The following is an 11,923-nucleotide window of genomic DNA, read 5'->3' as shown; positions in this document are numbered from 1 at the left end:
CTGGAGACTTTTCTTCTTCTGTGTTAGAGGTCTGACCACCATCGCCGTGTCCCTCCAGCTCTCTCGCTCTCTCTCTCTCTCTCTCGCTCTCGCTCGTACCGCCCTGTGATTGGCTGCGGCTGTGATGGCGGCTCGAGGTCGTGGGCGGGGCCGCAGGTCGATGCCCTTCAGCAGCGCCGAGGCGGTGGGAATCACGCGAGCCGAGGGGCTTCCTCCATCCATCCAGCAGCCCACCCCTCTGTTCCCTGTGAGACATGCGCGCACGTACACACGCTCCACCTCCTTTTGTCTTCCTCTTACACCTCCTCCTGTCCTCCCCCTGTCCTCCTCTTCGTCCTCCTCCTGCTGTGTCCAGGTGATGGAGCAGAAGCCCCTCCCCCTAACAGGTGGGGAGGAGGTGGAGTACCTGCTGGCCCTCAAGCAGGAGTTCCGAGGAGCCATGAAGACGCTGCCCTGCTTCATCCAGCCGGCAGCGCCACAGAGAGGTGAGCAGCATCAGCTTACCCAGCAGTGGGTGGGGCCTGAACAGGAAACTGACGAATCAGAGGGCAGCGTTGCTTGACCGTGAGGTTGTGTGTTTCCTGTGCAGACGTGGAGCGATACTCGGATAAATACCACAGCAGCAGCGAGCAAGTGGGCGGAGCTGCCGACTGGACGCTCGGTAGGACTAATCGTCTTCACACTGCTGGATTATTGATTATTGATTGATTGACAGCTGATTTTGGATGAAATGTCTCTCAGACTGGAAGAGACTCCCCAGAGAGCTGAGAGTCCTCGCCAGGAAGCCAGCCACATACCGTCAGTGCACGCGCACACACACACACACACACACACACACACACACACACACACACACACACACACACACATATCTGTCACATGACCAATATACTGACATGTGATTGGTTGCCTGCTCTGTTACTGTCAGGCACCACAGCAGCAGCAGCAGCAGCAGTAGCAGCAGTCGGCCAATCAGAGCGAGCTGAGGCCGAGAAAAAGAAGAAGAAGAAGAAGAAAGTCAACGAGAAACAGGAAGTGCTGCTCAAACTGGAGGTGAGACCATGGATGTATTGTAAGAACTAGGCTTTACACCGATCATATTGGCTCTATCGGATCGGCCGATATTTGTCATTTTTTGAAATGTTGGTGATCGGGCGTCATCTCATAAATCTCCGATCAATGACGTCATGGCCGTGTTGAAACTTTTTAAATCCGTCTCATTTACTCCAAAGTAGTTCCACAGCGTCGACATGTTTATTTGTTTGTATCCGAGGGCTAATGATTCATGATTCAAAAAACTTCATTTTCGTCTTCGTGCCTCTTCCTGTTTTGAGTACTGTCGCTATGTGACGGACAATAAAGTTTCTTTGAATCTTCACGACAGCAACATCCATGGGCGACACAAACAAACGTGTTGGAGGTGTGGAAGTTTTTCAAAGTGAGAGAAACAGACACAGCACGAGCTAGCTGCAGTATATGCAACGCTACAGTACCTCGCGACACGACAAATTGAATCAGGCACTTGGAAAAGTTACACACGGAGGAGCATGTCGAGTTGAAGAAACGCAGCGCGGAGAAAGAAAAAGAAAAGCAAACTCCGAAACGGATGCCAAAGCGAGCAACTTTATTGATACTCAGGAAACAGCACATAAGTATATAAGTACATAAACAAGTCATTTAAATATTGCTCCTCACGTGATCGGATCGGTGATCGGTTCTCGGTTTATTTAAACTCACTGATCGGTGATCGGCACAAAAATCGTGATCGTGTAAAGCCTCGTAAGAACTGGATACCAGACTGACAGTCTGGCGAGGTGCAGGTTTATCCCAGTGGCCACTCAAAGTACTGCAGCAATGTCACTTCCTGACGTGTCTGGAAGTGACGTTTTCCAGGATCGTTCTAATTGGCCATATAGATCATGTGAGTTACAGAGGCATGATGGGAAGTGACACTACTACGCATGCTCTATGGGACCATTCATTTGGAAGTCAAAAACTTTTTGGGAGTTTCGGAGTGAGTTACTATATTGAAATGAATGGGAGCCATCTTGGACTCTGTGGGGTCTGGGTGAGACGCATCTGGACAAGCTCCGCCCACTACACTGTGTGTGTGTCTGTGAGTGAGTGAGTGAGTGACTTTGTGGTTAGAGATGTTTAATAATTAAGGGTGTCAAAGTTAACGCGTTATTAACACGTTAACTCAACGCCGCTTTATCGGCGACAATTTTTTTTATCGCGCGATTAACGCACACGGTGCTTTTTGAACCTTTGGCCGCTCCGTAGATTGTGGAAACGGGAAATGAATTGACTCAACACACAGTCACACGCTTGCAGCCGGCTTGTAAACACAACAAAAAAAGACACTGAGCGTAGAGGAGCACTAGGAAGGACTAACATGGATAAGGCGTCAATTGTAAATGGAAAGTTCCACTTCAAAACCCTGCAAGATGGCAGTCTTGAGAGGACAAAAGTGATATGCATTTACTGTAACGAGCGCTTCCATTCGGCGCCCACGTTAATCAATGTGGTGGTTCACACCAGACGCGAACAGGTGCACAGCTCGCGCCATGCAGTTGTCGTTTCGGCGTCTGCTCTATTTTGTGTGCGAGCCGCGAGCGATCCTCGTCAATAGTACAGGAAGTCGCTCAAAAAAAAAAGAGAAAATCCTGTGAATTTTCAAAATAAACTCATTTAAAAATAAAAGACTGATGACTAATGACTAATTCAATCATATTTGTATGTTACATTCGTCAGTACATTGTGTCAGAGTGCGAGAGAAATTAAACAAATACACACACACACACACAACTGAATGACACAAACCTGTGCATCTTTTGTTTTGTTAGTAGTACTTGTCATTGCTCCAACACAAATAAACATGCTGCATTTGCAGAAAGCAAGTATTTGCCTACTCCCGTGTTGATATGATTATTAAAAAAAATGGAAAAAATATCAGTTTCCGGTAGATTTAGAGCAGATAAAAAAATATGCGATTAATCGTTAGTTAACGATGGAAAACCATGCGATTAATCGGATTAATTTTTTTAATCGACTGACAGCTCTATTAATAATTGATATGTGTTGACAGATTTGGATGAAGCCCAATCGGCTGATTGAACAGGTTCCTAATTGATTCTTAATTGGGCTCTGATAAAGACAAGTGTGTGTGTGTGTGTGTGTGTGTGTGTGTGTGTGTGTGTGTGTGTGTGTGTGTGTGTGTGTGTGTGTGTGTGTGTGTGTGTGTGTCAGACTCTGGAGAAGGAGGAGGAGCGTGGGAGTGACGGCGAGGAGGAGGAGGAGGAGGAGGAGCAGGGGGAGGAGGCCGAGGAGAAGAAGAAGAAGAAGAAGCAGCAGCAGCAGGAGGAGGAGGAGGCGGAGGTGGAGGAGGAGTACGACGAGGAGTTTGAGGAGGTGACTGGAGGGAGGGGGGTTGGGGTGGGGGTTGATGTCCGCTTGTGTTGCGTCCTGACTGGTTGGCTGTTTGCTTCTCTGCCCCGCCCCCTCAGGAGACGGACTACGTCATGTCTTACTTCGACAATGGCGAGGAGTTTGGCGGCGACAGCGACGACAACATGGACGAGGCCATTTACTGACACACCAGCGCCACCACTGGTGGTTTTAATCCCAGTTTGTCGCTCCTCGCCCGAAACACAGCGACCGTCCTGCAGATCTTTTATACTCTGTGTTTTTAAACCGTTTTCTACCTGTTTTATGGCTGTTTTTATTTTTCACCATGTGAATGACGCCACCGACTCGTCTCTTTGATAATAAAGTTCAGAACTTCACTGTCTCTTCTTGTCCCGTTGCTGTGTTTCCTTTTTACCGCCACCAGGGGGATCCACACCAGCAGCCTCAACAGGCCCGCACCCTTGTTCACTGTGCTCACCACCAACTACCAGAACATTTCTCTTATTGTAGCAGCCGTGTTGCTAATGGTAGCATCAAAGTGGTGTTGCCAACTTTCATCGAGGAAAAAAAAGGAGGCCCCCCCGCAGTGCTCGGGGCCATGACCATCACAGGCCAGTGGCTCCCCGTAGTGCTCAATCATAAGTGAAAATAGGCTTTCAGAATAGTATATAGTTCACACAGTTACCAATAGACATTAGCAATAGACTGAATGTTTCAATTTAAATACAAATGAAAAAAATAAGTTCAACTCAGGATAGTGATGCTGCTTGTGTCACCACATGACTTCATGTCATTTTTTAAAGTCCTTTATGTGTGGAAGCGTATTGCATTCACTTGGCAAATAAAAAAAAAAATGTTTTTTTGTGTAATTAGTTCATGCTTTTTTTTCCATCCCTGTTTTTCGTGCTAATATTTTTTGTTTTCCTGAGTAATTTCCCCCCCTCTTTTCTGTGTTTTTTGTGCAAATTCTTTTCTGCCCCTTCTTCTCACCTCTTGTAGCACTGAGTAGCTGTTGCACAAAGTTCACAGTGATCAGTTCTATTTTCGTTTGTTGCTGAAAAGAACCAGCGATCCTGATTCATAGCCTCCTACGCTATGCAGCCAGTACACAGTAGGTTGTGAATGGGTTGCGCAATGGTGTTGCCCGCAGTGACGGGAATTACGGTTTTGAACGCAAACTCTGGAAATGAACGTGAGTTTGCGTCGAAAATAAAGTTCAACAACTCAGATTTATGGTACAAACCCCGTCCCATTTCCATTCAAAACAGGACCATTTCATTGGTAATTAACAGGACAATTCTGTATTTGAAGGGATGGTTGGCAACTCTACATCAAAGTCAGACAATTTGATGACTGACATTTTCCATCTAAATACGTTACAAAACACTATACAGTCCACTAAATCCGCAGAATAAACACTTCACTGCTGTGCCTGTTGTGAATGTTTGTTCTGTGTTGGATGAGAATGTGGGTCAAGTGTGCTGGAACACAGTTGATCTGCCTTTGGCCTCCTGTAGGGGGCAGCAGTGTGTGTGTACTCCACCGTGTCCGTGCTGCTTGGACCGCCGTTCTGTCCAGAAATAAACGGCTCACTGTTGCTCTTCCAGGAAATCCACACTGAGCGGCGCTGACTCAGCGGGGGTTCAGACTGGCCAATCACGGCTGAGGGGGGTCTGGAGGGGGTGAGGGGTGACTAATCAGAGCAGAGGTCAGGCAAAACCAAAGAAGAAGAGAACATGCGAGGGACAGAGGCAGAGATTCTTTGTCTCTACTGTCATTCTGTATTTGACCTTCATTACAGCTGGAGAACACACACACACACACACACACACACACACACGCACGCACGCACGCACACAGGAAACACTAGTGACAACAGCAGAGGTCACGGGGTCAAGAGCTGAGATAGACACAAAAAAGTCCCAAAATAAGCATGAAGACCAACTGCCAGTGTGTGTGTGTGTGTGTGTGGGTGTGTGTGTACATTCTACAGTCAAACTGTGCTAAAAGTGAGCAGGTGCAATCGGAGTAAACAACAGCATCAGGTTACAAACACACACACACACTAATGAAGTGTAAATGTGAAACGTTGATCCTGGGAGGGGTGTCCTGTCCTTCTCTCACAACCTTTGACCCACATTCTGGCCACACACTTGGGTCTGGACACACACACACACAACACACACACACACACACACACACACACTGCCAGTTGATCTTCATTCCTTTTTTGGGACATTTTTGTGTCTATCTCAGCGCTTGACCCCGTGACCTCTGCTGCTGTTGTTGTGTTCATGCTTCCTGTCACTTCCTGTTGTTGGTCACTGGTGTTTCCTGTTTGTTTGTGTGTGTGTGTGTGTGTGTGTGTGTGTGCGTGTGTGTGTGTGTGTGTGTGTGTGTGTGTGTGTGTGTGTTCCCCAGCTGTAATGAAGGTCAAATACAGAATGACAGTAGAGACAAAGAATCTCCACCTCTGTATAAAGGAGATGAATAAACTTGTTGACTCAGGTGTGACATCATCAAACAGAGGCGTGAGGTCAATAAAAACTGATTTTATTAATTTAGTAGAAAAATCAAACATCTGCTCTTATTTACAAACTATGTACAGTAGCAACGTCCGTTTATGGCGACAACAACAACAACAACAATCAAGAATAACAACAACTTCAACCGGGACGTCTGATCCTGACGACCTGGTGGGACAGGAAGTCACCAACAGGAAGCAGCCGAGCCGCCAACAGGAAGCAGTCTTCGTGGTTCCGGACCGGACCGGACCGGGCCAGACCGGACAGAGGGTCCTCCAGGGTTCAGACCTTCACCGCGGGGTGAGACAGGAAGTGGCTTCAGAAGACCTGGACGTCATGAGGACCATCAGCGCCGCCCTCCTGGTCCTCCTGGAGACAACAGAGGAAGAAGCTGTTACTGAAGAGCAGCAGAGTCAAAGTCAAACACTCTGAGGGGCCAAAACTACTACAAGTAGAATTGGGACAAAGTCTGGGTCTAACATTGATATTGATTGAACTAATCTTCCTCCAGGTAGAACAGTGAACCGTCTTATATGGAGCCAAACAACCTGAATATGGATCAAAGCAAAGCTTCATACTATACAATCACTAACTTCATATTGCACACATGCAAAATCCAATTTCAAATTAAAAACTCTTCAAAATAATTAAAATATAAATAAACATGATGTGGCTCTTTTTAATTTGCCGCCTTCTGATTTAAATTCCAACCAGGAAACTTTTTACCCTGGCTGACAATACATTTCAAAATAATATAATAATATCCTTCAACGAACGTCCTGTCCTGATTGACACGCCAAAATACCAGCAGAGCATTCTGGGATTTGTATCGTTAGCGCTACATGTGCTATATAACCGCTAATTTGTACTAAAAGCATCTGCAGGGCGTTGGCGGCAGTTTGGTTTATTATTATTTTTCTATTTTTACACACAGTGATACGTGAGACAGTTTGGACAGGCAGAAGAGTTTCACTGTTTTCACTGTTTTATTTCTGGTGTGATTTGGGTTGATAGCAGTGGGCCAGCAGCTCTAGCAGTGAATGTGCAGTGTGACTATATCTGGCCTGCGGGCCAGAGTTTGACAGCTTTGCTACAGAGGCAGTGAGTGGTGTCTCCAGGTGTCTCACCTGGCTGTAGGCGGGCGCCCTCATGAAGAGGCCCCCGTCCTCCTCCCCCTCCACCTCCCACTCCTCGGCGCCATCGTAGTCCTGCAGCAGGGGCGTGCGGGGGCCGTCCAGCCGCAGGTCCCGCTGGAAGCTGCTGTAGCTAGGGGGCGCCGATGGGAAGGAGGGCCAGCTGCCCAGCGACTCGGCCTGGCTGCTCATGCTGCTGGTCCTGCTGCCCACGCCGCTGAAGGGGATGGTGCCCACCACCAGGGGGAGCTCCAGGGCCAGCTTCTCACTGCCGGGGATGTGCAAGTAGATCTGGACGGCAGGAGGGGTGGGTGGAGGTTAGGTCAGGCTGGAGAAAACTACGGCCCAGGGCCAATATGCGGCCAATGTGCGGCCCTCAGGACTTGAAGAAATGATATTAACAGTCAGTCAGTCATCAAACAGCTGTATCTCCTCCATGTTGTCAGTGTTTTCAGAGTCATTTCAAGCAGGATGGTTCTAGATCAGGGGTGCTCACACTTTTTCAACATGCAAGCTACTTTTAAAATAGGAAAACATATTCATTCAGAAATATATTTGTAGTCCAGTGATAAAGAAAGAAAGAAAGAAAGAAAGAAAGAAAGAAAGAAAGAAAGAAAGAAAGAAAGAAAGAGGATTAAATGGGTCAACATGTTCCCATGTGCATGTATGCTTGTTTAAAATGGTTAAGGTTATATCTGCCTATGTTTTATTTGATCAGTAAAAGCATGTTTACATTAGGATGTTTTGCTGTATATTTTTGTCTTTTTCAGCACATAGGTTAGGGATAATGTGTGTGTGTGTGTGTGTGTGTGTGTGTGTGTGTGTGTGTGTGTGTGTGGAACGCAGACGTTTTGCTCGCAGCTTCTCCCAGGATCTCTGTCGCGTCTGCCGTGCGTGCGATTGCAAGCCCACGCGACAAGTTTGCGTGTATTTAAAGAAAACAACAGCGAAACTCTTTTTCCTGTCCCTGTCTGGTCTCATACAAAATGCTGGTATCTAAACTATACATTGATTTTGTTCATTATAGTTTCAGATTTAAAATGAAATCTGCTTCATGTCTCCTTTATTTGATCTGAACAGTGCCGAAGCCGATACGTCACATTTACGTTTCACTGTACATATAATAACAAAATCCAGCACATCGTACATTATGACGAAAATCAACCAGATCCACCGTGTTTTCTAATCATTGACTTCCTGCCTGAACGATTCTACCTGCTGTAATTCATGCGGACGCGACGGTTCTAGGTGGTACTGGATGGGGCTAGACATTCATTAGATTGTCATAATACTGCAGGAATATTGAATTTTTTTTGTTGTTTCGAATTCCAGAGGAACCCCTGGTGATGTCACCACTCACCATGAGGGCGTAGTCCACCTTGATGATGTCACAGCCCAGCAGCGTGGGCCTCAGCCTGGGCACCCGGAGGCTCTTCCCCTGCCACATGTCGCACATCCCAGAGATGATGTGGTTCCCTCGGACCGCGGACAGCTTCTGCCGCAGCTCCTGCCCACCAAGCACCATCAACCAATCAGTCAGTCGGGGCCGCTGGGTGGGCGGAGCCAACAGGGGGTGCAGGGAGGGAACAGGAAGTTGACCTACCTTGGTGCGTCCCGCCGCCATGTACAGGTGTTTGGCCACGATGGCGGCCTTGGGCACCACGATACGAGAGCAGGTGTTCTCGAACTTGGCGTTGATGTTGATGTCCTCGCCCTGGCAGTAGCCCTTCCTGTCAATGCGGGCGCTGATGGACACCTGGCCATCAGGGATAAACATGCAGGTCACCTTCTTCTGCTTGGAGGCTGCAGCTGGAGCCTGAGGAGCAGAGGTCAAAGGCATGGTGAGCCAACTGTTTGACTAGTGGAATACAGAGGGTTAGTGACAGGGGAGCCGGAGCAGCAGATAGATGGGGTGTTTTGGTGACCCACCTCATAGGAGGGAACAATCTATCACGGGATATCTCAAAAACATGTTGCTTTAATGTCCATTGAAAAGCATCACAACAAAATCAAGCAATTAAAACACTTAACGGGCCGCATATGGCCCCCGGGCCGTAGTTTGTCCATGTCATCCATGGTAAGCTCTGCCAGAAAAATCCAACCAGGCCTGGTTAGCAAGCGAGCATGACTTTGCTAACATTAGTTGCTTAGCAAAGTGAGCTAGCAGCTAGTTAGCCGAGTGCAGATTCAGATTTTTATTCTTTACGAGCTAGTTGAGTCACTACGATGATGGATTTTTCCATGACCCCTAGAATTGCGCACAACCTAAATATGTCAATAAGAAGTGGTGATGGAAACACAGCTCAACTTGGAAAAAACTCTCAAATATGGCTAAAAGGTTTTGACGCTCTCATGAGGTGGTTTTTCAGAGGTATCCACATAGAGGAATATCACAAAAGTGTCATGGAAACACTTTTTTCGCATTGACACGTCAGCGGATGTGACGTACGTGCGTTATGATTGGACGGAGGAGGAGGTGGAATATTTCTACAAGTCATCAAAGAGAAAAATAGAACAAGCATTCTGGACAGCAAACAACATGGAAGTGCAGATTATGGCAAAAATGTTTTGTACCTCCATCCTCCTCACAGTGGAACAAGATTTGACCAGAATTACGTCTTATGTGTTTAACACCATTCAATGGAAACACCTGCAAATTGTACTTTGTTGAAATTTTAGAAATATCGCTTTAATTTTTGAAACGCAGTTAGTGGTGACAAGTTCAAAGATCACCATGTACACCTGTCTTGGGGAGCGGGCGGTTAGTCAGTCGGGGGTGGGGACAAGTTCTGTGAGTGTGTCTTGGTACCAGCAGGTCGGGTCGGTTGACGTCCAGTGGCTCCTCCACCTCAAACTCCCTCTCGCAATGCAGCGGCGGCTGGCCCGGCCTCTCCAGCTCCGCCCGAACATAGTAGCGCACGTAGCCGAACTTGCCCCGGTAGGACGACACCAGGTGCCTGCAGGGGGCGCAGCAGAGAACACGTCAGGCCCCGCCCACTAGGCCAGGATTGGCCGGCGGATGGGTCGCTCAGTCTCACCCGGCCGCTGGCAGCTCGAAGCCAAATTGGAAGCTGCAGGTTTTGTCCGGCTGCAACAGGAAGTGGCCGTCCGAGTCTGAGGGCAGAGAGGCTCCATGAGCAAGGCAGCAAGCAGTCTGGACACCGAGCTTTGAACCAACAACCTCAGGGACCAAGAGGTGCACAGTGAGCACTTAAGCCACAGACATGAAATAGCTCACAATCGGAATCTTGTATTGACCCCCGGGTTACTTCCTGGTTATGGAGCCCACACAGCATGTGTAGTGTAGGATATGATAAGACCATACAATTGTCAGTCCGTCATTTCAGACCCCTGAAGGCATCTCTTCCCATGTGACCAGTTCCAAGCCAATCACACAGAGTTGTTCTGGGTTTGAGTTCTGATGTTTGTTCTGGAATAACAGGCCTGACTGGCTGAGTGTTCAGCTGAACGGCTCTACGATAGGTTCCCTCAAAATACGATCATTTAGAGTCGCTGGTACGATAAATCCTACATTTCCCATCATGCCTCTGGAACTCCTGCAACAGCCGAGACACCGCATTCATCCGGTTCTTCTGATCGAACACATCCGTGAGTGAACCCACGTCAACATTGCGGCTCATCGAAGCCCAACCCGTGACGTCACGGGCACGTGTGTGTCTGTGTGTGTTTCCGGCGGGCGGTGGGTCACCTGCCTGTGCACAGCTCCTCCTCCAGCCGCAGCGCCTCCTCGAACCTCAGGTACTCCACCTCCTGGCTGCGGCTCCTGCGGTGCTTCCCGCTGCGGTGCTCCACATGGGCGCAGCCGGCGGCTGTCACCCGGAGCCCGGACACCCTGCAGGGACTCTGCAGCGCCGCCTGCAGCTGCACCGAGCCGGACAGCTTGTCGCCGCTGCAGTAGAAGGAGCGGCCAGTGTCCGAGAAGCGCAGCTGGAGGGTGAGACCGGAGGTCGGGGACAGGACCATGGTGCTGCTGGCGGTGCAGGGGGGGCGGGGTCAGTGTGAAGAACCGGGACCAGAACCCTGCAGCTGGGTCGGCGTCACTGACAAGCTTCCTCGGTTCGCACCGTCCGGACGGTTTTATACCGGCGGGCCGCACGAGCCTGCGGTGTGGAGATGCCGACAGGCGGCGTCACTGAGCGCTCCGATTAGTCGGCACGGACAGCTGCGGCCACGGGAGCCAATCAGAGCCTCGAACGGACGCGTGGTCAGCGCGTGCCGGGCCTGGGGGGGTCAGCAGCAGCAACATGGGAAAGTTTATTTGTATCGCACCGGCCAGCCATTCATTTCATCACACAGTGATTAGCAAGGACGCACAAACACACATGACATTGACATGATGAAGAAGTAAACTAAGAGCATTGAAACATGTACCCAAGACCGCTTAAAAGCAATTAAATGACATTTAAATCATAAACCAAGTGATGAAGGAAGTGGAAAAGCAGGTCACCCAGAGTGAGAATGGAACCAGACACACAACCAGCCTGGACTGTGTGTGTGTCGGTGTGTGTCTCTTTCCGTGCCAGTGGAAACAGTGTGCAATCAGGTGTTTTTGCCAACAGGAAAGATGAAAGTAACAAACAATAGTGATTAAAGCAGCGGCAGTGAGTCCTGAGGTCCAGTTTAGCATCGAGATTAAAGGGACCACATTGAGACACAGCGACACCTACAGCAGCACCTGAACATCTCAGGTTGTGGAGGAGAAGTCCAGGAGCTGGATGTGAACCTGTGCCAGGTCCTGGTCTTCACTGAGACCTTGGACTGGGTCTCCACTGGTTTGAACAGGAAAAGTTCATCATGCTAACAGAGCAAAGTGAACCGCAATCTGCTGCTACTTAT

General features: G+C 48.7%; 2 protein-coding genes across 4 annotated transcripts in view; one reads left to right on the top strand and one right to left on the bottom strand.

Moving 5' to 3' along the window:
- The window catches only part of polr3glb (RNA polymerase III subunit GL b), a 4,425-nt gene extending 635 nt beyond the window's left edge, over positions 1–3,790 (top strand). The window contains exons 2-8 of one of the 2 annotated variants that reach the window (XM_076028971.1): positions 31–247; positions 356–485; positions 590–661; positions 742–798; positions 929–1,053; positions 3,250–3,411; positions 3,507–3,790. In XM_076028971.1, the coding sequence (XP_075885086.1) occupies positions 125–247; positions 356–485; positions 590–661; positions 742–798; positions 929–1,053; positions 3,250–3,411; positions 3,507–3,593 (756 nt within the window). In that variant the 5' untranslated portion in view covers positions 31–124 and the 3' untranslated portion in view covers positions 3,594–3,790. Of the gene's footprint in view, positions 1–27; positions 248–355; positions 486–589; positions 662–741; positions 799–928; positions 1,054–3,249; positions 3,412–3,506 lie in introns of both variants that reach the window. The other variant, XM_076028979.1, reaches the window with a different exon arrangement.
- A 2,155-nt stretch (positions 3,791–5,945) lies between these two features.
- On the bottom strand, positions 5,946–11,565 carry LOC142890125 (thioredoxin-interacting protein-like). 2 transcript variants are annotated; one of them, XM_076028952.1, is made up of 9 exons: positions 11,535–11,565; positions 11,171–11,308; positions 10,780–11,057; positions 10,105–10,180; positions 9,876–10,023; positions 8,670–8,882; positions 8,427–8,573; positions 7,061–7,357; positions 5,946–6,302 (listed from the first exon to the last, which is right to left on the bottom strand). In XM_076028952.1, the coding sequence occupies exons 3-9, from the start codon at positions 11,048–11,050 to the stop codon at positions 6,252–6,254; spliced, it is 1,203 nt and encodes a 400-aa protein (XP_075885067.1). In that variant the 5' UTR covers positions 11,051–11,057; positions 11,171–11,308; positions 11,535–11,565; the 3' UTR covers positions 5,946–6,251. The 2 variants fall into 2 exon arrangements, with proteins under 2 accessions (XP_075885067.1, XP_075885075.1); XM_076028960.1 differs by having other exon boundaries at positions 10,780–11,054.
- Positions 11,566–11,923: the final 358 nt, after the last annotated feature.

Source organism: Nelusetta ayraudi, unplaced genomic scaffold (genome assembly GCF_046127955.1).
Source record: "Nelusetta ayraudi isolate G7.1 ecotype Tasmania unplaced genomic scaffold, CSIRO-AGI_Nayr_v1 ptg000003l, whole genome shotgun sequence".
Classification (NCBI taxonomy): domain Eukaryota; kingdom Metazoa; phylum Chordata; class Actinopteri; order Tetraodontiformes; family Monacanthidae; genus Nelusetta; species Nelusetta ayraudi.
Note: the sequence above shows the minus strand (reverse complement) of the source record. Positions and strands in the feature narration are given on the sequence as shown.

Coding starts and splice junctions, on each gene's coding strand:
- LOC142890125 (XM_076028952.1), bottom strand. CDS start 11,050: ATGGTCCTGTCCCCGACCTCCGGTCTCACCCTCCAGCTGCGCTTCTCG. Junction 10,181..10,779: donor GGAGGAGGAGCTGTGCACAG/GCAGGTGACCCA, acceptor CTCTGCCCTCAG/ACTCGGACGGCCACTTCCTG. Junction 8,883..9,875: donor TCAACCGACCCGACCTGCTG/GTACCAAGACAC, acceptor TCTGCTCCTCAG/GCTCCAGCTGCAGCCTCCAA.